The 23353-nt window shown below is 45.8% G+C and overlaps 5 protein-coding genes across 5 annotated transcripts; 4 read left to right on the top strand and 1 right to left on the bottom strand.

The window, feature by feature from the left end:
• Window positions 1-4079: 4079 nt before the first annotated feature.
• On the bottom strand, window positions 4080-5729 carry EDB93DRAFT_1107312 (uncharacterized protein; the record flags this gene model as incomplete). The annotated part of the gene is made up of 6 exons (XM_041447711.1): window positions 4080-4621; window positions 4673-4869; window positions 4930-5053; window positions 5083-5215; window positions 5268-5387; window positions 5433-5729. The coding sequence occupies 6 exons, from the start codon at window positions 5727-5729 to the stop codon at window positions 4080-4082; spliced, it is 1413 nt and encodes a 470-aa protein (XP_041303437.1).
• Window positions 5730-9186: 3457 nt separating this feature from the next.
• Window positions 9187-9615, top strand: EDB93DRAFT_1092801 (uncharacterized protein; the record flags this gene model as incomplete). The annotated part of the gene is made up of 1 exon (XM_041446461.1): window positions 9187-9615. A coding segment is annotated over one exon (429 nt), but the record flags the coding sequence as incomplete, so codon positions are not given.
• A 4169-nt stretch (window positions 9616-13784) lies between these two features.
• Window positions 13785-14046, top strand: EDB93DRAFT_1054043 (uncharacterized protein; the record flags this gene model as incomplete). Its single annotated transcript, XM_041444726.1, has 2 exons — window positions 13785-13942; window positions 14004-14046. Coding segments are annotated over 2 exons (201 nt in total), but the record flags the coding sequence as incomplete, so codon positions are not given.
• A 3091-nt stretch (window positions 14047-17137) lies between these two features.
• On the top strand, window positions 17138-18346 carry EDB93DRAFT_1092783 (uncharacterized protein; the record flags this gene model as incomplete). Its single annotated transcript, XM_041446459.1, has 5 exons — window positions 17138-17311; window positions 17369-17623; window positions 17688-17757; window positions 17811-17983; window positions 18038-18346. Coding segments are annotated over 5 exons (981 nt in total), but the record flags the coding sequence as incomplete, so codon positions are not given.
• Window positions 18347-20650: 2304 nt separating this feature from the next.
• EDB93DRAFT_1254510 (general amidase) lies at window positions 20651-22758 on the top strand (the record flags this gene model as incomplete). The annotated part of the gene is made up of 10 exons (XM_041453625.1): window positions 20651-20914; window positions 20970-21129; window positions 21182-21294; window positions 21345-21487; window positions 21546-21919; window positions 21972-22018; window positions 22074-22203; window positions 22274-22388; window positions 22430-22572; window positions 22637-22758. 10 exons carry the CDS (start codon window positions 20651-20653, stop codon window positions 22756-22758), a joined length of 1611 nt encoding a protein of 536 aa, XP_041303433.1.
• Window positions 22759-23353: the final 595 nt, after the last annotated feature.

Raw genomic sequence — 23353 nt, 5'->3', positions numbered from 1 at the left:
GGACCCTCATCTATCCCCATGTTGATATCAGTGTCTGCCTCGTGATCAAAGTACTCATTTTCCCCCAGGGTAGGTAAGGGTGGACATTCATACTCGGCAGCAGGTTGTGAGCTTTTGAATTCCTGATCTAAGTCATCTTCGAACGCAAGCTTGTTGGGACCTGGCTGATGACGAGCATATCCATTTCTCCTGATATGGAGTCTGATTATTCAACTCGTTTGAAACAGACCCACTGGTGTACACACAGTGCAAGGACACAAGCGGCGCTATGAATCAGATCCAACAGACGATTAAAAAACAGTCTTTGAAATAATACGAGGTATATTACAAGCCGTACATTAGTCTTCATACTTGTAATTATCCTCGAGTCGACGGCTGCGATAGATGTTCAAATGACAGGCAGGCAAGGCTTGCACAATTTGCCTGTGCTATGGTCCTGGCCCAGGTGGAATAGATCAAAAGACTGATAAGGTAATATCAGTGAGAAGTACCCTGCAGTATTGAAGGTAAGTACTTACATAGGAGAGCTTGAGTGCAGTGATGTGGTGTCGGTTGTGTTGGTTAGAGACAAACAGTGCTAGCAGAACCAATGATGCTGGAGTTGCCTTTTTTCGTCGAATAAACCCTAGCTATGGGTTAACATTATATGTGCTAATGTGGTAGGTCTGCAGCTGGGTATGTGTTGAGGCGTGTTGAAGGGCTGAGTCGACGCCGCATATACCGAGCAGAAATCAAGGTGAGGTGGCTTAATGGTATCCGCCATCGTTGCGTGGAGCGTCGACTTAGAGTATCAAGTTTATGACTTAGTACCGGCTGGCTGATATTTGGTGGCAGTGACGTGGCTGAAACCTGGGGGACCCCCCAGAATCTCCGCCAACTCTCAGCCGTCGGAATTTTTGGACAACACGCAGTGCTCGTATTCCTACCTAGATGCAACTACTAATTTATGAAATGTCCAGGTTATTGCCATACTGAAGTTTTGAATAAAAGACATGGATGGAAAAAGGGTGTGACAGGGTAAACACAATTAACACCAAACTGGCGCCAAGTTAAATTTACACAAATAAAGCACGCATAACCATCAGTATCACATCTCAATAAGTCATGCCATGCATGATGTTGCTATTTCACAGTACAGAACAGATGACGGTGCGAATATACTCGCAGGTACTTTATGCACATGCTAGTTAGTATATACAAATGCTACCAAAAAGCACAACAATGAAGGTAGTCAGAATAAAAAGCAACAATGAATGATGATTTCTAAGTTATGACAGAAAACAGACCAACAAAAAACTGAAATAGGGAGTGTGAACAGCGCATTTCATAGTACGAGTGAGGACGAGAGGGTGTGCTGTCGCGCAAATGACCAAAAGGATGACATAAACACAATGAATCATCAGCAAATACAAGGTGAGAGACATGTGAGACATACAGTTGACAATTAGAAAACAAAAAACAGGTCAGGAATGAAGAGATAGATGGGACACATGATGGATGCAATGGAGTTGATGCTGGAGTTCAACGTTCAGTATTGAGGGGCTACACACGAGGTTGCAGCAGATGGGCAGACATGGAGAAAGCAGGTTTATAAAGTGAGATGGCTGTTACAGCACACTCGGAAGGGACTTGAAGATTGATGACTGTAGGTAGCATGAGGATTATAAAACAGATACGGAAGGAATATGGAGGGACTCACTTTAAAATCTGATATATTGGCTTTCTGAGCAACAAGGTATGATGGTGGGATAGAGTAAAATGATAGGGTCAAGGATGAGCTGAATGATGGATGGAACAAATGGCTGAAGGGTACATACCAGTGAAGGTGGCATGCAAAGCCAAATGGTTCTATCCAATTGAACTGCGTGGAGTTCACAGCCACAGGAGAAAGGCCAGCCAGCATATAAACCTGTGGGGAAAGGAGGACACCCATGAAATTATAAAACAAGTAAGGATGCAGAAGTGATGTGAGCCCCTTCAGTGACAAATTCCATATTATACGGGTCACCCGACCTACATAATATGCTGTATAAGATGGCCCAGCAGACTATGGGCCAATGTGATGTATATCCCCGATGTTGACGGATGGGCTGGGGGGAATATTATTTCCGATAGAGACAGGTGGGCCCATCTATGCCAATGTTATATATATGCTCGATGATGTTGGATGGGCCGAAATGAATATTTTTACTGATGGAGATGGGTGGGCCCATCCAGGGAATATGTACAGTAAGATGGACATGTATATTATAGACAGCTAGGCTGAAGGGAGATGAGAGGCAATCATTATTATATAGATGGGTGGGCCGATGTAAAGGTACATTGTATAGACGGGTGGGTCGATGTATAGGAATCATTTTGTAGACGGGTGGGCTGATGTAAAGGTACATTGTATAGATGGGTGGGCTGATGTACAGGAATAATTTTGTAGATGGGTGGGCTGAGAAAGTGGTGGAATATTTATTATATAGACGGGTGGGCTGAGGACATTGTGAATTGTACAGACGGGTGGGCCGAGCGAGCAGTAAAACATTTATTATATCGACGGGTGGGCCGAGAGTGCAGGAAATTATTTATGATATAGACTGGTGGGCCGATGGAGGGGAATGTAATATAGATGGGTGGGCCAAGGTAGGGAGATATTGTGTAGACATATAGGCCAAGGTATTGGTTTACTATATAGATATATAAAGCACTTGTCTGACATGCACAGATCACTGAGTCCCAACGCCCGAAAATTGAATCCCATGGTACAACATCCATTTTTCAATGAGAAATCACTGTCTCAAATTCCGGACGCCCGATGACCAGAAGCTCCAGACTGGAAACTAGATACTCGCAGGAATGTGTGAAATATCAATGTCCTGAGACATATCACTGAGTGCTGAGAGCCAAACTGCAAAACAGAAAGTGTTACCACTGACTGATTGAATCACCTAGTGCCGAGTGCCAAAGCCTGAAACCTGAGCCATGAAACCCGAGGCTGGAAGTGATACACAATATGGAATTTCTTACAAAATTCACCGCGTGCCAATCCTAAAACCCTGGAATTCAGCATTGACTTATTGATTCACTGAGTGCCAAGACCCGAGACCCGAGACCCGAGTGCCAAGTGCCGAGACCCAAGGCCTGAAACCTGCAACTCGAAATGAGTGGAAGACTAAATGCTGCAAAATTGTTGACATGAAAGTGTTACTCCCAGAACACCGAAATCCGAAACTCAATGGTTGAATCACTGAGTACTGAGTACCGAGTGCCGAGTGCCCATGCCCAAAACCCAAGGCTCAAAACACAACACTGGACACAATACACCATATGATATTTCTTACAAATTTCATGGAGGTCCCATTGCAAAGCCACAAAACTTATCAGTGACTTATTGATTCACCGAGTGCTGAGGCTCAAAATCCGAAACATGAAATGAGTGGAAACCCACATTTCACAACATTGTTAACATGGAAATGTTAGATTGTCTTCAACAGTTTGCTGGAAGTCATTTTCCGATCCCTGAGCCCCAAACCCAAAACCCGAAAACCTGTAATGAGTTCTACAGGTTTCAGGTTTCGGGCTCGGGGATCAGAGCATGACTTCCGGCAAACTGTTGAAGACAATCTAACATTTCCATGTTAACAATGTTGTGAAATGTGGGTTTCCACTCATTTCATGTTTCGGATTTTGAGCCTCGGCACTCGGCATTCGGGTCTTGGGTCTCAGCACTCAGTGAATCAATAAATTACTGATAAGTTTCGTGGCTTTGCGATGGGACCTCCGTGAAATTTGTAAGAAATACCATATGGTGTATTGTGTCCAGTGTTGTGTTTTGAGCCTCGGGTTTTGGGCATGGGCACTTGGCACTTGGCACTCGGTACTCGGTACTCAGTGATTCAACCATTGAGTTTCAGATTTCGGTGTTCTGGGAGTAACACTTTCATGTCAACAATTTTGCAACATTTAGTCTTCCACTCATTTCGAGTTGCAGGTTTCAGGCCTCAGGTCTCGGCACTTGGTGAATCGATAAGTCACTGATAACAAAGGTAACATTGATTGAAAACATTGCATATACATCTATGACTATTTAATTATGTAGTCATGTCAACATCCTCACCAGAAGGTTCACCCTTCACTTGAACATCCATCTCTTCAATTGAATCATACTCTGGGAAAAGATTGCCTGGATCATCTGGTTTCACAATTTCGCCGGGCGTCTGTGAAACCTCAGGATGAATTTGGTTGAGCTCAAATATGAGTCCGTCGATGGCAGACTCATCCTGGAGGTTGGGGGGGTTGGGCTCCATCCCTTCCATAGACAGGTCAATGAGAGGAGGAAGTGCGGATGTGGGGGTTGACATCGCCAGAGGGACAGGTTGATGAAGCAAAAATGATGTTGCATCACCTTGGGCGTCTGGAAGTGGAAATGTTGGGTGCCGGAGGATGATTTCGCGTCGAAGGACTTCATGAAGGCATTTCAGGGTGTCAATCTTAGCATCCTGCTCAACAACACGCTCCTCGAGAGCGGCGATTCGAGCTGCACCCTCCTGAATCACCATTGCCATGGCATGCAAATCCAGCATTGGCACATCGAGTGCCAAACGAGGAACTCCAGAGGTCGAAGATGGGACTGCTACAGGTGGAACATTATGTCAGATGGACATAGAAAATTTGGGTGACTTACGAGCTGGTGCAGGTGTAGGTTTCTTGGCAGCAGTGACAGTCTTGCTGCAACCATGTGTTTGCACCTTTGGTGTTTGGGCACCAGATGGACCAGGAGTGACGGAAGAGACCCGAGATTGACTCCGCATCCGGCCGGTGGATTGTGAGGTGGCCAGAGCTTTGGAGGGAGCTTTGGAAGGGGTCCTAGATCTGGTCCTCCTGGTGGTCCAGGTGACAGATTGACCTCAAACACGTTTTGGCAGGGGTTCCCATACTCACGGAGATGCACTTGATCTTCTTGGTGGTGCAGTAGACGCAGGACATGCACAGGGCGCCAGTCCTCTTGTCAAACCGAGTTGCAGCAGGGCCATTCCATCTTGTGGCAAGCCTGGCAAGGGTTGTTCTGTGCAATCTGTCAGTTCATAGACACACCAAGTCTCAATAGTGTACTTACAGGTCCGGGAATGAGTATATCACCTGCGTTGATGACTGGGGGCGCCTCTACCGGAGGTTTGGGAGTGGCCTGAGGGGGCTTGATGACCTCCGGACATTTGCCGGCAATTGCCTGGCACATTATAAGGACCCATCTGAGTGCCGGATGCAAAAGTGCGACTTACCATAGCAGGCCCAAAGGGTTTCTTCTTCAGGCTCCAGGGTGACTGAGGTAATCTGGACATCCTTGCAACATCTGGGGAGAGCCGGGGGAGGACGACCTCTGGCACTCCACACAAAATTGGCTACAAAATGAGTAAGACAATGAAACAATGAACCAGAGGACATACCTGAGTGACCAAGTCCTCCTCATCTTCCGACTCAACACACACCTTGAATTTGGCAAGGCCGGTGGCCTTCGCCTGCTTCCAAGTCTTCATAGCAGACTCCGGGGGTTGGGAGGGAAGTGTCGGAATCATTGGAGACTTCCTCTTCCAACTCCCTTCCACTTCCGGTTCTGGGTCTGGGACAACTGCCTTACCTTTTCCCTTCTCCCGGGACTCGGAGGCAGGGTTGGTAGAAGGCCCAGCAATGACAGGCGAGGGTGGAAGATCCACAGGAATTGGACCTATTGAAGGACCGGCCATGACTGGGAGATCAAAGGTGTTACAAGAACATCTAGACGCTTGGGCACCTACTATTTTTCTCCTTATCCTCCTTGTCTCTGCCCTTGCATCACACCCTTACCCTGACCTTGCTCTTGTTATCCTCATCATCCTCGCATTCCCCTTCGCTCTCTACCTGTCGCTCCAGCAGAGCCAGTACATCTGGCTGGACCCTTTCTCTGACGAAGCATACCCATGCTCCGTTCCACCCCCTGACTAATCCTGTGGACAGTCCCCTTTGCCCTTACTGTCTGGACGGTAACCTATGATACGATGCACGCTGCATCCCCTTTACCCTGTTCCCTTTCTTGATCTATGACTTGGTGTGCAGTTGCACATGTGTACTTATATTTAGCTCTGCAGTTGCACGGCTGTGCCCCTGCGCGTTTCACTTCCTGTTTCTATCTTTGACTCGTTTCTTACTTGCACGTTCTGGTTCACCTATGACTCACCTCAAACATGCCTTCCTTTTCTAGTATTACCCTTTGACCAGTTCCCTTTCCGGTAGTATGAGTTATCATCCACTAATATGCATCCTCTCCTCTATATAAACTCGCTACCATGTATCCTATTCCTTAACTTGAATCTACTTGGTTCTTGACCTCCTACTTCTAACAAGAGTGATCCTTTCTGCTTAGCCAGCAGTCTATATTCTATCTTCTTATCTGCTCATCGTGGATAAGTCCTTAGTCTCGATCTTTACTCATCGACTTTGTTGACGAGCAAAGCCTCTGTTAACTAGTTGGACTTCTGTCCTTCTAATTAACACAGATCTTACAATTAACCTTTGGGTGTTGTAAGCCTTGGCAGATATGCTTATCGTCGAGCCCCGCTTGATGTAAGCAACCCGATTTGGACATAGGCATTAAATCTTACTTGCCAAAGCCTCGCCAAGTAAGACCCCTAACCTTGAGCTAGCTCAAGGACGTTTTTGACTGTTGACGACACATGCTCTGTTTGAGCGTCGCCAACAGATACTATCCAAGTCGTAACACTCTCCAATCTTCCTGCATTTCACAGGTGGCTGAAGCTCAACAGGCACTGATGTTGCCCTCATGCTAGTCACGTCCTGGCCAAAGTCATATGGAATCTGCATGTGGTGAGTGTGTAGTCAAAAAAATTGAGCTGGGCGTACTCACAACAACATCATCATGATTGTCAGAACTCTTTCGCTTCGAACGACGTGCATCAACATTATAGTGATCGCCATCTTGAGCTTCCAGCTGCTGAAATTAGACCTGTTACTAACAATCTCCACCTATAATCCACAGACACAAACTGGCTTTGGTTGTTCCGCTTCAAATTCATCTGCAAGCTGAAATGCCTGCTCGTTGTCAGGAGGTGAAGGTGAATGTTTGGACCTTTCAAGTATATCATACTTATAGCATCCACAGAAATGTACAGGGGCGCCTTGGCCATCAGCATACCTGGGGCATCCAAAATGACTTTCTGCCGTAGGCCTCCTGGAGCCCTCAAACTCGAAGTTAGCACACACTAAGATTTCATCAGCCCCATCGTTGAAGTCAGAAGAGCGAGAGTCATTGGTGTCACAGTTGGATGACTCGGACATGTTTCTTGCTTCAAGCTCCGTCGAGTGTAAGGGTTTTTGAAACTTTTTATTGTACTATGATTCTGACTACATTTGGTGCACATTGGCAACTTTTCTGAATCTATGCTCTCCGACGCAAGCCAACAGACTCGGTAATTGACTTCCTAAATGGTTGCTTGGTCAAGCTGACAAGCTAGGGGAACAATACAATATTCCTATACTGGCTAATACCCTTGTTCAGGATGCTGTTGTGATGGGCACACGTAAATTGAGTGCTTGCAGTCTCGAGGGAAATTACAAGTATGTATGTCCTTGTGAGCTCTGATCATGTTTAATATAAATATATTACAGCTACTTTGTGTTAAGATTCTCCAATGCCTGACACATCCTAGAAAGAATTACATTGTGCCTTTCAAGAGCTGTCTCAATGCCAGATAGTGTCTGGACCAAAGTCTTCGATGGGCTCTTTGCGTGTGGATTGGACTTGAACAGTGCCCATAGCTTCCTATGCTTTATTGGTGTGGTAGGATTTGTGGATGACACCTGTCGTGGAAAGTTGATTAAATTATGGCCGAAGCGGCATGGACTCTGTTGGAAAAATTATTCATGGAAGAAGAACTCTTGAAGGCTCACTCACAGCCTGGATATCTCCACTGTCTGAGCATGGCTGCTTTTTCTTCCTGAGAGACAAAATTTTGTATCATCTTCAACCTGGGCATTCCAGTCATCGACGTCCTTGAAACAAAAGTGGTGAGATCAGATTGTATTCGATAAATGTCTGAATGGCACATTACCCGCTTGAGTTGCTGATAATGCTCCTCTTCAAGCTTCTTGACGAGCTTGATAGCATGGTCTACATCTGAATCTGAGGTGTCTCTATACCCCAAATGGCCTGCCCCAGGTGTACAGTCTCTGCTGACATCATGGAGACTTTGTAGGCCATCAAACAGGTTATCTGCAGCAGGGCTACTAGTATTATCATATCCCAAAAAAATTTCAGCTGCATCATTACGGTCAGATAAGTTATTGCTGTAGTGGCAGCATTGGGAACATGCCATTGTGACTCAGGACAAGTGGGTCAATCATTTTTCCAACAGTTTAAACATGATTTAAATCTGTATTTCATATCAATGCTAGATCTGAGATAATCTTGTGCTACTCACCGGCTCGTCAGTGAGCTTCACGTTGGTGGTACAGGCCGGATCATGTCACAATTGACAGGGTGCCAAGCATTTCAGTGTCCTGTAAGTTCTCTGCATGCCAGAAAAGTTCAAGATGGGGAGTTTCGTGACGTTAAATTAGAGCTGCAGATGCTTACCCTGAATAATTGCCCCTAGATGATTACATCAATGGATGCAGCGCCAAATATGAATTTGCTGTTGACAAACCTTATCAGAACATTGCTGCTCTTAAAGAGGTCTGGTCGCTCCTGCCAGTATTAGGTTAGAGTCATTCAAGATCCGAGTATCTGAACTTCAAGTTTAGGTTAGTAAACACTGTCATCACATCTCCTGCCTCTTACAGTATAGTGCGACATTGCAGAAAGCGAATTACATTGATGTCACCGGGAGTGACGCAGATAGGAAAGCTAATCCTGACTCTCAAAGGAGATGCACATTTAGTGTAAACAACCGCTAGAAAGTTTTTTTTTTTAGCTTAGATAATGTTGAACCCAATTTGGGTCTCAGTTTTCGGGTTTGGAGTTCAACGGACTCAGTCATGCCAATGCCAGCACTTCCCCTCAAACTCCAGAGAGAGATTGTTATCCTTGCTATTGATTGTATGCAGCAAGCTTATTCCCTCTTGTTTGTTTTGCAGGGGGTACATTACTGGTACGCAATTCTGAAAGGTTGAGGCAGAGCACAATGCTATGTTACTGACTACTGCTGCAGGATTGAAAGGTTGCTTTATCGAAAAATCATTTTAACAAATGAAAGTATTGCTATATCCTTTCTTTCATCACTTTGTATTTGGTGCCAATGCTGTAGTGATTTTGCTCGAGGCGTTGTGAAATCATTGTGCATTGAGGGCAATGTACTTCTGAGTACAACCACAGAAATCCTTTCGCTATGCACCGGCACCACCAATCTTGCATTATGGATGGCACAATCGGACTTCAATGGAATGACGAATCCTCTGCTGCAGCCTTTGAATAACCTCCCCCTAATGTCATTGTCACTTAGTATATCCTCAATTTTTTGCCACACTGAATTTGTCTCCCTTTCTGCTTTCAAGGCTTTCAGTACAGTAACACATCTTGAAATTCTCAATGGCTGGGTGCTATGTAACTCTACTGTTGGTCTGGAGTATCTTGATTGATTGACACATTTATGTCTACATATCCATACGTGGAGGACCAAGCCAGAGTTAGTAGTGTCCCTTCTGGCTCCCTCGCACCTCCAAGTACTTGTTTTTCATATCTCAGAAGATATCAATGCAGTCCAAACATTTAATTCTCTTAGTGACTCTCGCATCATGCTGGTATCTCAAGTTCCCACCGCCTGGAGTGAATTTGGAGGTGGCAACATGTCTCTCTGGAAGGGTGCTGATCGGGTAGTAGATTGGAGGCACACTAATACCCAAGGCATGTCTCTCTCTCTTGCAGGCGCGCTATGACCAACTGATGCTTTCAACAGGAGGGCCTTTCAGTGTACCATCATCCAATTTCTGACCTTCCAGTCATCTCATATCGTGATATACTTTGTGGCTAGTAATCATCTTCGATCAGAGCAATGTAGAGACTTCGAGTGCTACCATATGTATTGTGCTTTTTACCATCAGACGCAGATGCTTTAGGAACTTCAAGGACACAGAGAAATTTCCCTCCCCCTAACCAGTCATCCCCGCCCACTGTAAACTTGGACCTTCAGCAAGCTGAGTTGCTAATGATCTCTATCACTTCCTTGAGTTGCCTTATGATGTCCTCTAGCAAGAATACTGACTATGCATGATTCACAATCTGATACCTGCCATTAAAGCAATATCTTTGTGGCGCAGACATCTTAGTTTCTTCAAGTGCTTACCCTGTGCTTTTCACCTTCCATACAGTGACTATAGGCCTTCATCTAGCAGTCCAAACAGTCAGCCTCACATGCAGTGGTCCACCCAGCAATCATGTCCAGGATCAGAAGACGATGACTGGAGAATTGTGAGTACTATGGCTCAAGGTCTCGGTACAAATGGTGCTAAACTACATATTGCAGTTAACAACACACTTCGCGGATTGTGTCAAGGAGCTGGGGGATTTATATACATGATAATGACTGAAGGATTGCATTCTCCTATCCCTCGAAAACATCTACTCTGGCATGTAGATGTACCATGATGGATAGTAGGGCTGCGGTAGTGGTAATGAAGGTTTGCTTTCTACTGGACAGGCATCGCGCAACACTACATGCTCACCTATTGTTTCCAGCAGCTTTCCACATTATGGCCCAGAGCTAGTATTCTGATTTGAATGGCCAGTTTCATTGAGGTAAGTGATGATATGGACAAAGAAATCCATGACCATGAGAGGACAGAGGCGGTGAAAAACAGTAAGACATTCAGGTGAAATGATTTCAATGTCATCCACTGTCCTGACCCCCAGTAAATTCAGTGGACGGAGAAACTTTTCAATCCACCTGCACCATGGCTCCGCCTTTTCGAGTTCGGCCAGAAAATCATTGATGGAAGGATAAGACATGTTGGGGTCAGTCTCGAGTTCCAAGTTGGTAAGTATAGATGACATGGACTTTGTGTTTTGGGAGTTATATGTGGGCCTATGGCCTGAGGGGTATTGTTACTTCGTCTCAATTCAATCCAATGACATTCTGATACTTGTTGTAAAGGATTTCAAATTTGATTTTCCTGCTGGCACGTGATAACATACGGATATCCGGGCATAGCTTTGGTTTAGAGTTCCTATTCCACTTCATTCAGGTGATTATCCCTTGGATTAGTGTCTCCACTTCTGATGGGTTTAGAGTTCCCGGCCTTCCATTTCATTCAAGGGTTGACCACAAGGTTTTATTTAATCACCATCAGTTCACGCACGTTAAATTGGCCCATCTTGGATCTAATCACATTGATCAACAGAATCTTTTTATTTCTTTGGTTTAATGTCTCTGCTTCTGATTTGGTTGAGAGTCCTCATCTTCACTCAAGAAATTAGGTTTCCTTGTTCCGCCCTTACTCAAGTTGACCACAAGCATTTATGTAATCACAATCATCCCAGAGCCAACTCTACTGATTATTAATCGACTCTATCACCTGTTCGGTCAATACGTATGTGACGTACTGTCCATGCAGGTTTGAAGAATGTACAACCCGATATTCCAAAGGTGCCAGACCTTCATTGGTACCATACCAAGGATCCCTGAGAAATTGAGTTGTTTTAATTTCAAGGTCTGTGCTTCCCTTACGCTATGTTGACTCAGTTAAATTGATTGTCATTTCAAATTCCCACTTGATACTCTCATCCATGAGCAATGGCAACATTATCCCCATCTCCACCTGAATCGGACAACAACAAAATTCACCCTGTGGTCACTCTTAAAAGATGAATAGCTGAAGTCAAGGAAGAAAATACAAATCTCCAAGTCCATGGGCTCCCTGCAAAGAAAAGGTATGTCTAGTGTTTAAAAGTTCAGTACAATGAGTCAATAAATAATTCAAGCAATGACTCAAATATATTCTATGGACGATCAATTCGAAGGCTCATGTGCTTGACTGAGCGCTGTAGAAAGCTGATTCCCGCTGGGCTCAGCAGAAATTGTACTACCTAGACAACAAATATTTAGGTAGATCTTTAGCACGGCCTAGTCTGCTATACTTGCAGAGCAAGTGCATTTGATCCTATAGGGGTAGCTGTTTGGTATTAGTTTAGATAGTTAGTTATCAAGAATAGGAAGATAATCCGAAGCTAGGAACTACTTGTCCGAAGGGAAACTGTCAGGGTCCGAAATTATCGGAGTCGGGTCAGGCATCGGACTATGTGTTGGGCTGTTGGGAATGTGTCGTATGGTAAAGGAATGCGTCGGAAGTATGTTGGATTGTCGGTCAAATGAGTGTTGGATGTGTCGGAATGTTTCGGAGAAAAAGAGCGGATAGATATTTCGCAATACAATAAAGTACTACTAATATCTAATGACTTCCATCCTACTACTGAGTAGGGAAAAGTAAGTAATGCAATAGGTAGGAAGTACTAGATATTAAATAGTGTCTATGTAGGATTTCGGAGTGCATTAGGCGAAAACAGTAGCGCAAAATCGGGTCCGAATGTATGTAAAAGAGCATGTGTACTGCACCTTTTTGTAGATAACATGTAATAACGCTGTCTGTAATGTTCAGTAATGCGAAACAAGTAAATACGCACCAGTGGGGGTAGATACAACTGGACAGGACATAGGGAGGACAAGTCCGATGCAAAAATGTCGGGTCCAAAACTTTCAGGGTCGGGGTCGGGCGTCGGGATCGGGATCAGAATGTCGGGGATGTGTCGGATGAATACTGTTTAACATGAGTATCAAAAACACAGGGTTTTAAGCCCAGCGCCATGACTATCGTTACAGCACATTGAAGATCTGGTAGCAGAATTTAACAGGCACATTGGACTGGGCACTGCCAATGAATCCGATGTGGACCTAATGGATTCGGACAACCCAGAGTAAGTGCATTTTTGCAAATGTTACTGGTCAACCCTCATGTCATGTTCTAGTGAAAATAGGCGGTATTGTTCCTTCAAGAAACTTATGGTGTGGTGCCCCTCAGCTCGTAAATTGCTATGGTCATCTGCCTGAGCACAAAACTCTTGCTTTTGCATACAGCAAGGTGAGATGTATCTCGCATCCAGCTGAATGAAAGCTGTGAGGGGGCCAGAGGAGACAACTGTGCTGGTCTTAAGTGCTCTGTCGCTGAATGGCTAATGGAATGTACTCCCTGCACCGAATCCTGCCACTCACAAACAAGACAAATCTGGTCAGGGTTTTTACCATGACGTGACAGGTGGACTTCTGTGCCCAGTTGATTACGATTGGAGCAATCCCATGTAAGGACTCTTTTATAAGCTGCACCATGACTAACTTATATCTTTGAAATATTTGAGCCTCCATTTGAGACTACCATCCTGATTATCACATCACCGCTTGTTCCTGGCCTTCATTCTTGTATGAGGATGGAGGCTCTGACCCTCAGAATCCTACAAAGGGTCTACTTAAAGGCAAGCTACTCATAAAGGTAGGATTAATGTGTGTGGCAGAAGCATACTGAATGCTGTCTCCAGGCATTTGAACACATATTTACCTCTCTGACTTCCACAGATGAGGAACAGCCTGTCGACTCGGTGGCTCATTCTGCACACAATAGGAACAGTGGTGAGCTGTCGCACTTGGCACGATGTTGCAATGCTACTCAATATGTGATCTGTCCAACCTTGAGCCATAGCTTATGTGGCTGTTCAGGTACAGACTATTTAACATATATTTGCGTACTTTGCTGATTAGAGAGCCCAGCTGAGATTTGCATTGTCAAGCTCAGGATCTTGGCGCATCATTGATGACAAATTCAACAATCAAGAATTTTACGACAACATAGTCAACTATCTGGAGCTTCCTACAATGCCAGAAGCAGCGAGAGAAATCGATGATCTCTTACTTTGGTGGAATCAGTAAGTAGCTTTAGTGTCTCTACACTGTCTTTGATTGAGTCATCGGGTTTTCATTTTTTAGAAAAGTTTTCGGTCGAAGAGTTGTTTCCAATTATCGCCCACAAGCAGGCGAACAAGATGTCGGTCGCCATGACTTTGGCCAAAAGGCAAAACCGCTAGCTTAGTTGGGTTGGAACGTACTAGTATATAATTGGGAGCTGCATGTACCTTTATGTTGTGTAATTTTCAGTATAATAAATCAATTATTGATTAAATTTTGTGGCCCACAACGTCATGCATTGCCAAGTGAGATCCAAGCAGTACAATTGATGATGACATCAAGACCCTTCTCTGCGCAAATGTCGAACAATAGATAATTTGTTGAAATGTTCTGTGCCACCATATGGTTGATACGGATGACCCACCTTCGTCGTGCATTTAGAATCTGACAGCCAACACGAATATGATACTTATTCGACTTCAAGTAGTGAGTTACATATTGCGTTGCAGTATTGAATGTTTGCTGTGCTTGCATCAAGGACAGCGTTACGAGTGATCAGAGACATGTCCACCTATCTTATACATGTGAGCTACCCGCACCATACCGACGATTCCATCCCAAAGTACCTCATTCTGCAATGAAAGTCACATCAATATCCTATAACTTTAGAATGCTATACCGTGTCACTCATGCCAATACTGCAAGTGTGCACCTACAATGTAGGTTAGTGAAAATAGTATACAGCTTAGGTTCTCCTCGCTGCAAATCTAATTACTAGTCAAACAAGCCTCTTCAATATACCAATTACTACTTCTTGATGTTTGACTTCTTGTCACTTGTTATACAGGTATTGTACTGTGATGCATTCCTTATGATTCATACTATACTTAAGAGTCCCAGCACATGCATGTAATCATTGTGTAGATCGGCCACAATGGCTACGTATTTAAAGCCATATTATGATGTCCAATAATAGCTAGGTAATCACCTTCGGTATATTTCTGTGGCTGTTGCTCGATGTCTGACTTCCTGTTGCATAGTTATAAGGTAGTGTATTGTGCAAAAAGAATTAGAATTTCTTTGCTTGCATGCCATACTTGGTGGTAGTGATGCCAGAGTCCAGTTCAGAACTTCGGTTCGAACGCGAACCCTTCCGAACTGGACTGTCCGTTCGGTCCGAGGTTCAGCCTACGGTAAGAACTGAACCTATTATTAGGTTCAGCGTTCGGCTGATGCCTCAGATTTGTGAACCCGTCTGGACCCGTTCGAATGCATTCGAACGGTTCTTTCCTTCTGTCTATGATCCGCTTGAGGTCCTCAGCTTATTGCTATCCATCTATCCTAATATTTTTTCTGATCACCTGGCAACAAACTCATATGGCCATTGGCAGTTCTGGGAGCATTGATCTCCAGAATGGCTCGTACTTCACGACCAAAAGACTGAATGCATTTCTGTTAGTGATGTCTGACTTCCTCTGTGATCTATTCAATGTTTTGGTAAGCCCTATGTTAATCGTTATTAGGATTATAATTTAATCTATGTTCAGAACATATCTTTGGGATGCTCGTTCAGGTACTTGCTTTTGCTTCAACATCAATCAACTGTTGCAGTCATTGCATGGCAACAATATGTTCAAGGTGCGTCGCATTTTTCTAATCTCTAACCACAAATTTTGGTATAAATGAGCTACTACAGGTACAATATTCACCCTTCTGGCTGCGAGAATGTCTTGCGCACTTGGATCCAATGGCCAACTCAAAGACGCTAGCGCCATCGATTGGTACAATGATCCCGACGATGACACCCCCATGCTTGCTCCACCTCCGCCTCCTGCATCCAATGGCAAGCTAACTGCCTTCGTGTCTCGCTCAGGCCGAGCCATTAAACCGACAGAAACGGCATCACTGGGACCACACGCCATAATCGGTTGTTGCCAACAACATTTGAGGCCCTACAGCTGTTGAAAAGTGGGTACCGTCAAGGCCATATTTCTGCAACGGTTCAAGCTGAGTTTGCTGCTGCTCACGAACACTCTGCCATGGACGAAATTTAGCTACTCATTTACTGTTCATGTATTTCTTGCAATTTTTGTCAATTTATATGTAGCGTTCGAGCGTTCGAACGCGTTCTGAACTCGAACCGAACGCTTGTGAACGCGTTCATCAGCGTCCGGTCCAGCATTCGTCCTCCTTGCCTGAACGCGACCGATGGTCCAGTTCGGCGTTCGCATTTAGAGGCCTAAGAACCGAACCGAACCGGACTTCGGCACCACTACTTGGTGGTCCGACAAATACATATCGTGATTATTTACATTGGCCAGGGAGGCTAGGTGTTTAAAGGTATATAAGACGTTATCACACCACTTGCCATATTTCATCTGATTGTACATATTATGACCATTATAAGGGGGATATAATGGTTTATAGCGGGTCTTGATTTTCAGTGATGGGGCAGTTCGAGCTCTTCTGAGTGATGTTGAGACATGGTGACACCATGAACTGTAATGTATTTACGTGTCAGTGTCAATGTTTAAATTGAATCAGGGGGTTCAAGTTAGTTTGTTTCTGTGCCGGCCAAGTGTTTCAATTCTCAATCACTTGGTCTGAACCCAAATTTTCTATCATGTCCAAGTCCTTACTACATGCCTTCAAAGGTGCTGATTTATACTTTGCCAAGTCAAAACACATCAGTGTCGAGGCTGCAGAAGAGGATCAGACTGAGGAGGAGGAATCTCTCCTCAACAGCTTTGATGTTGATGACCGTGAAGCTGCCGGCACCCTTCAGTTCAGTACTACGAACACTGTCAGTAGCGAGGATGACATGAAAAAGAAGAAGCCTAAACACAGCAACAACCAGTTAGCATCTAGTTTTCAGGCAGCATCAGAGGGAGTGGTTATTGGTACAACACTCTCTGACTACCAGAGGTATGGCATGGGACCAGTGAAAACATCTCATCTCACGTGTGTGATCTGTCCAGATACTGGAATCAGTTTAAAGAGTTTTGTGTCACCATCAACAAAGCACAAGTTGCAAGTGAGATTGACAATCTTTTTCCGAACCTTCCAGCTGAATTTCCAACATGGATCTCACTATGGATCATGGATAAGTAAGTGCATCAGATGTTGTGTTTATTTTGTGCTAAGCTATGAAATTGAGATGCAACAAAAACGATATATGGACCGGGAAAGCAAAGGATCCCAGTGTTCCATGAGCAACATATGGCACGGCACAGAAGATGCGTGCTGCCATAAGCCACAAATTCAGCAGAGACTACCAGCTTGGAACACAGCCATGGTTGGAGCACCCAGCCACGCCAGGCAGATTCGTCAGAAACCCATCACTTTCAGTGACCATTTCACAGTATATGGTCAGTCTTCGTCGGCGGAAGGTATTGTTGGACTTTAGCATCATGAAAATTGGCATCGGTGCTGATTTCACACTATAGATCCGAGCAGGTGAAGCAGTAATGAGTGCTCGCGCCATGGACGAACCTACCATGAAGAGGCTCTGGGAATCTGCATGGTCCATGGACCGAAAAGAATTTGGCCCAATCTCGCGCAAACGAAAGGCAGAAAATCCATCTGAATGGGCTGGATTTTTGCTCCGCCAGATGCTTTATTTACTCTACCTTCTCTCCATGCTTTGCCTGCTCCGCTACGACGAAGCATTGCGGATCACCTGGGCCGATGTCACATTCCAGGTTCAGGACTTACTGATAAAAAAACCACCGGCTCGATGCGACTCCTGAACTTTTCACGTCACAGGTCAGCTACCAACCTGCACAGTTCCGAGTGAAGCTAGAATTACCCTTTCGAAAGACACATCAGTATGGAGGTCAGTGACTGTATGGGCTGTTGCCCACCTTATGGCTAACCTCGAACCCACAGGCATAGCCCCATTCTATATATACACTGATCCTGACCGGCCGTGGATGTGCTTGCTGCAAGTGTTTGCTATCTGGTGGCTGTTAGCTCGCGAGATACACAGAGACCTCAATGGGTTCATCTTTCGCAAAAAGATTGGTGTAGACAGCATTAGTGTGAGCCTGACGGACTGCATGGTGAGCTCGAGGTTAGTAGTCATCAAGAGAATAAAGTTGATATGCTATACTCAGACCTCGGACTCCTTCCTCGAATGCTTCCGAAATAATCTCCTCGACATTAGTGTTGATCCGCGCCCATATGGTACCCACTCGTTTCGTCGCGGCGGTTGTCAGTTTCTGCACACGGTGCGAGGCTGGTCGTTTCGGAAGATCTGCGACTGGGGTGGGTGGGCTGAGAATTTCGACAACCCTGGTACCATATTCAAGTACCTCTTGTCTTGGAATGACAATCCAGCAGAGGCTCGCGAACATTACATGAACCCAAACAGGCCAGGCTGTGACCCTTGCTATAGCTGCGGAAGGACTTGCCATTGTGGTTAAATAAGTACTTGCAATACATGTCTCGTCGTGTCTCAACTAGTGAATAAGTGGTGATAGAAAAAATGCCGCGCATTGGGGGCAGACCCATCTATTCGTGGTTTATCCGACAGCCGCGGCCCATCGGAGATGCCCGTCACACGAAGATATCGTTTGACAAACGAGTTCGAGATGGCCGTGGCCCTGTTGGAGATCCCCGGTATCGGGGTGATTGACAAACGAGTTCAAGATGGAGTTCTGGATGCTTGCAATTCCCTATAATTCGATAGTGAGTGAAAATTGAGAAAACTCGTCCAATAGAAGTTCATACCTAAAGTTGATTGGATCAGCGGCGATTTTCTTCAGGGAAACTACCAGGACGCCGCGCGTTGGGGCAGACCCATCTACTCGTGGTTTATCCGACATCCGTGGCCCATTGTCTGTCAGGGCGCACAGGTGCGCACGGATTTATCGTTTTGACAAACGAGTTCAAGATGGCCATGGCCCCATTGGAGATCCCCGGTATCGGGGTGCACCTGCCTTAACACTGCGACAGAGGTTAGACCCGCGACGAAGAAGTAGGAGGACGTACCAATGCGCTCGAAGATGTCGTTGACAAACGAGTTCAAGATGGCCGCGGTCCCATTGGAGATGGGCGCATATCAGGGTGCACCTGCCTCAAACACTGCAGCCAAATTAGACCTGCGACAAAGTAAGTTAGTAAGTTGACGGAGAGGTAGGACGTACCGACGCGTTCGAAGATATCATTGACAAATGAGTTCAGGATGGCCATCATTGGCCTTGTTGGAGATCCCCGTATCAGGGTCCACCTGCTTCTTCAAAGTCAGTGGTCTTTGCAGGTGCCTTTGAGGCAGAAAACGACGTTCCATTTCTCGGGCTGGTTTTCGATCCGCGAGACGTCGGATGACGGTGTCGATCGATCGTCGGTGGTCGAGGTCCAGGTGCACGTGGAGCGTATTGACAAAACGAGCCCCAAGAAAGGAAGCGAGCGCTGTGACTGAGTTGTCGCGTGTCGAGTTTGCAGTCTTAGCGAGGACTGCAAACGCCAGCCGCAGGACCGTCAATTTTTCACACAAATTGAGTTGATTCCTACAGTACTAGGTACACAGTAGGAATACCATGTAATGTAGGCCGCCTACTAATCGCACTTAGAGTTCAATGTAGAATTTGCGTGCGATTTTGTAACAAAATCGGGTGGTCTTGCATCACGCAGCGTGTCTTCGTCGAACCGAACGTCATTGAACTCGTCGTGGGTTTCTCGCCGCGTCGCTTCTCCGTCCGTACAACTGCAAATAAAACTTGTTCCACCTCCGTCATGACGTGTTTCGGCTGCTTCTGACACCTCTTTTTTTCGACCAATGGAGAGCATCTGCGAGCTGCCTGACGGCTTGACTGCAGCTTTGCTGAAGGTGGCCAGAGGCTCGGGGATTGCATTCTGGATCGCGCAGGCCAACGCTGCTGCAGAGGCTGGCAGAGTATTATGGTCTCGAGCTCATGGATGGTGTTGTCAGTGTGACCGGCCCCGTTTCCGTCGCCCCAAAGATACAAGAAGACATCAAAGAACGCCAGTTTGGCTGGCTTCGGGAGCTCGGCAACGAGTGAAGCAGGACTGCTGCTGAGGGAAAGGAGTTAGTGCTGTGTGACAGCCTGAGGTCTTGAGTGAAGACAATTAGCATAGTGTAGAGGAATTTCCCTGGGGAGGTTTTTCCTGATAAGTTGTTGTGCATCAAGTCCGAGTCCGTGACTTCGACTAACGATACAGCTTAGGTCATGACTTTGTTACAAAGTTCCACACTATTCTACATTCGGTGACGAGTACTGACAGTACCTCCCACGAGAATGTCTTGGATGAGGTCATAAAAACGATGCTCAAAATGATTGCCACCAGTATGATACCACTCCTCATCGACTGCAATGCAGAAATGGCATTGTGTTGTCGTGCCTTGCTCTGGATTCAGGCATGTATCTACAACTCAGATTTTTGACGCTATTTAAGATGATCGTATTTAGCAGGAGCAGGATTATATTTTTCTACAGTTGAGGCGCCGGGCCACTTCGCACGGGCACAATATCAAGGTCTCATCAATTGAGTCACTGATGCCACTGAGTACTAGTTACATGAATCCGCATGACCAACATTCTTCTCTTCCATCAGCATATCTGACCCTCAAGTCAATTATTATTACCGCTTTAACAGTCTTATCTCGCTGTTAATATCAGTCACGGTCTTCTATCTGTAAGTTGTGTGTCTTATCTACTGTGAAGTGTTTGACCTCCGCCATCTCTCGTCCTTAACTCACTATCCATATGCCGCATTGGACTGCTCTAGTCGCAGAGAAGAAACAGAGGCAGCTCAAGTCCATTCCACAGGAGTGGCTTGTGACTCCGCCTCCACCCTCTACTCTGGATGTGACTGGTTTTCCAGAGTCGTGTGGCCTTCTGAATGCCCGAGAAATTAAAATCACCAATACTTCGGTGGATGTTTTATTGAAGAAACTTGCAACTGCAGAATGGACAGCCGTAGAAGTGACCACCGCATTTTCCAAGAGGGCCATTGTTGCCCATCAGCTTGTAAGCCGAGTTGTCAGGCATTTGTTCGACGATGTGGTATTAACTGGCTGGCGAGGTCAATTGCTTGACGGAAATCTTCATTGATCGTGCACTGGCCCGAGCGGCTGAACTCGACGATTATCTGAAGAAAACAGGGAAGGTGGTTGGTCCCCTTCACGGGCTGCCCATCTCTCTAAAGGACCAACTATGCATCAAAGGACTAGAAACCACTATGGGTAAGTCTAATCCTGGCCTAGACCTAATGTCTTGTGATTCACTGTGTTTGAGGTTATGTCTCGTGGATCGGGCAGTATGAGGAGAAAAATGCAGTGTTGGTCGATATCCTGATTGAGTGCGGAGCCGTGCCGTTCGTCCGCACCAACGTTCCGCAGACACTTATGGTGGGCGCGCCCTGAAAACGAATCCTACTCGTGTGCTAAAGTATCTTCAGTGGCCAGAAACCTTGAATAGTATCTTCGGCCGGACAACTAACCCATATAACGTCTCCCTGACCCCAGGTGGGTCATCAGGAGGAGAGGGTGCATTGATTGCCCTAAAGGGAAGTCCATTGGGAGTCGGTTCTGATATCGGAGGGTATAGTCAATAATTTAGAAGTATCATTGGTAGTAGCCTTCTGACGGCCTTCTGACAGCTCTATTCGTGCTCCCTCTGCATTCTGCGGAATATACGGTCTGAGGCCATCATATGGGCGTGTACCGTACTGTGGTGCTCGCAACTCACTTGAGGGCGAAGACTCTATTCTCTCCGTGTTCGGTCCTATGTCAAACAGTCTCCGCGGGCTCAGGATCTTTATGAAAGCTGTCGCTAACTCTAAACCGTGGCTCAAGGACCCTCTTGCAGTTCGAAAGAAATGGGATGAAGACGAGTATGAACTCGCGGACCACGGTTCTGGCAAGTATTTGTGCTTTGCGATCATGTGGGACGATGGCGTTGTTGTTCCCCACCCACCTATCAAGAGGTCTCTGGAAATCACCAAAGCGGCTCTCCAGAAGGCTGGCCACAAAGGTTTTTCTCGTCTACTTAATCCCTCTGCTAACTTGTACTCATTGAGTGGCAGTTGTTGACTGGAAACCCATCAAGCACAAATTGCTCGAAGAGATCGCGGTAAGTAGGTGTGTCCTTTACTTTGCTGATCTATTGATCTATTAGCACCGTGCAGGGGAACATCTGGAATGCCGGCTCTGCCGAGGACTTCATGATCACGACCTCTAGCACAGGGGAGCCAATAATTTCCACCATGGAGCTGGAAGACGCACATGCTATGACGCCATCCTTCCGTCCGAAAAATGGTAGGTATCACCGCATATCAGCTCTGGCAAGTGCAAAAGCTGCGTCAGACTATACGGAAAGAATATATAGACCACTGGAACGCAACTGCTTCTGAGACTGGGACAGGACGTGCCGTCGATGCTATCATTTGTCCAGCCGCACCGTTTGCTGCAACTCCCCATGGGAAATTCACGCGAGTGTTTTTGTAATTTCAGAGTCACGCACTCTCAATGAGACGGTGTACAGGTACTGCAACTATACTACCGTTTGGAATGCACTCGACTATCCTGCTGCGATTTTCCCTGTGACTACCGTCGACCCCACTCTTGATGGGAAGAAACCTCCTCATAGTTTCTATGATGACTTCGACAAGGACATTTATGAAATGTGTGAGTGGTGCCAGCACTGAACATCAGCTGATCGGTGATTTTCTGATGCCAATAATTAATTCAGATGACCCAGAGAAATTCAAGAACGCTCCTGTCTGTTTGCAACTTGTCGGTCGGACTCTGGAGGAGGAAGCGGTCATCAAAATGACAGAAATTGTGGATGCGGCGCTGGCCGCGGCCCAATAAGTTCGAGATATACTTTTCGAGACTTGTTCGAGACAGCGCTATGAATATGTACAATACACCCACACCTCGATCAAGTACAAACAATTCCGGAACTCATGACTTCGCTTCAACAAAATGGTTGTGCCTCGTTTACGAAGATGCCTGCTGCGCTCATACTACTGCCGACGCAGATACTTGTGCACAACAACTTTTTGTCTCTCAGGTGGAGTTCTGCGAGGCCAATGACAACTTCACGAAGCCCAGCTAATAATTGGTAGATGAGTAATCAAAGCTTCAAGATGACAATGAGACATTCACTCATTCACAAAGGGTGCGTCACAGGCTATTGTCCCCACCTACTGCGAACAAAGTATCAGAACAGAAGTACTCAAGCTGGAGTGACTTGATTGAACACTTCGGGTTAATGATCGTCTATGTTACGACGTAGTACAACTGAAATTCTTCTTTGCTCTACAGGTACTGAGGAAGTGCAGTTGCTGAGTCGATCGAGATTACTCTGGTCATATAAGCTATTAGGACATCTCTCGCTGAGATTCCCTGCAGTTTGACATTCTGCCGGGCTCTGTCATCTGCCGGGCAGAACCAGTTCTGCCAA

This window comes from Suillus bovinus (genome assembly GCF_016758785.1).
Source record: "Suillus bovinus strain UH-Sbo-P2 chromosome Unknown EDB93scaffold_75, whole genome shotgun sequence".
NCBI classification, from domain to species: domain Eukaryota; kingdom Fungi; phylum Basidiomycota; class Agaricomycetes; order Boletales; family Suillaceae; genus Suillus; species Suillus bovinus.
The sequence above is the reverse complement of the archived record's forward strand: the minus strand, read 5'-3'. Positions and strand labels throughout refer to the sequence as shown.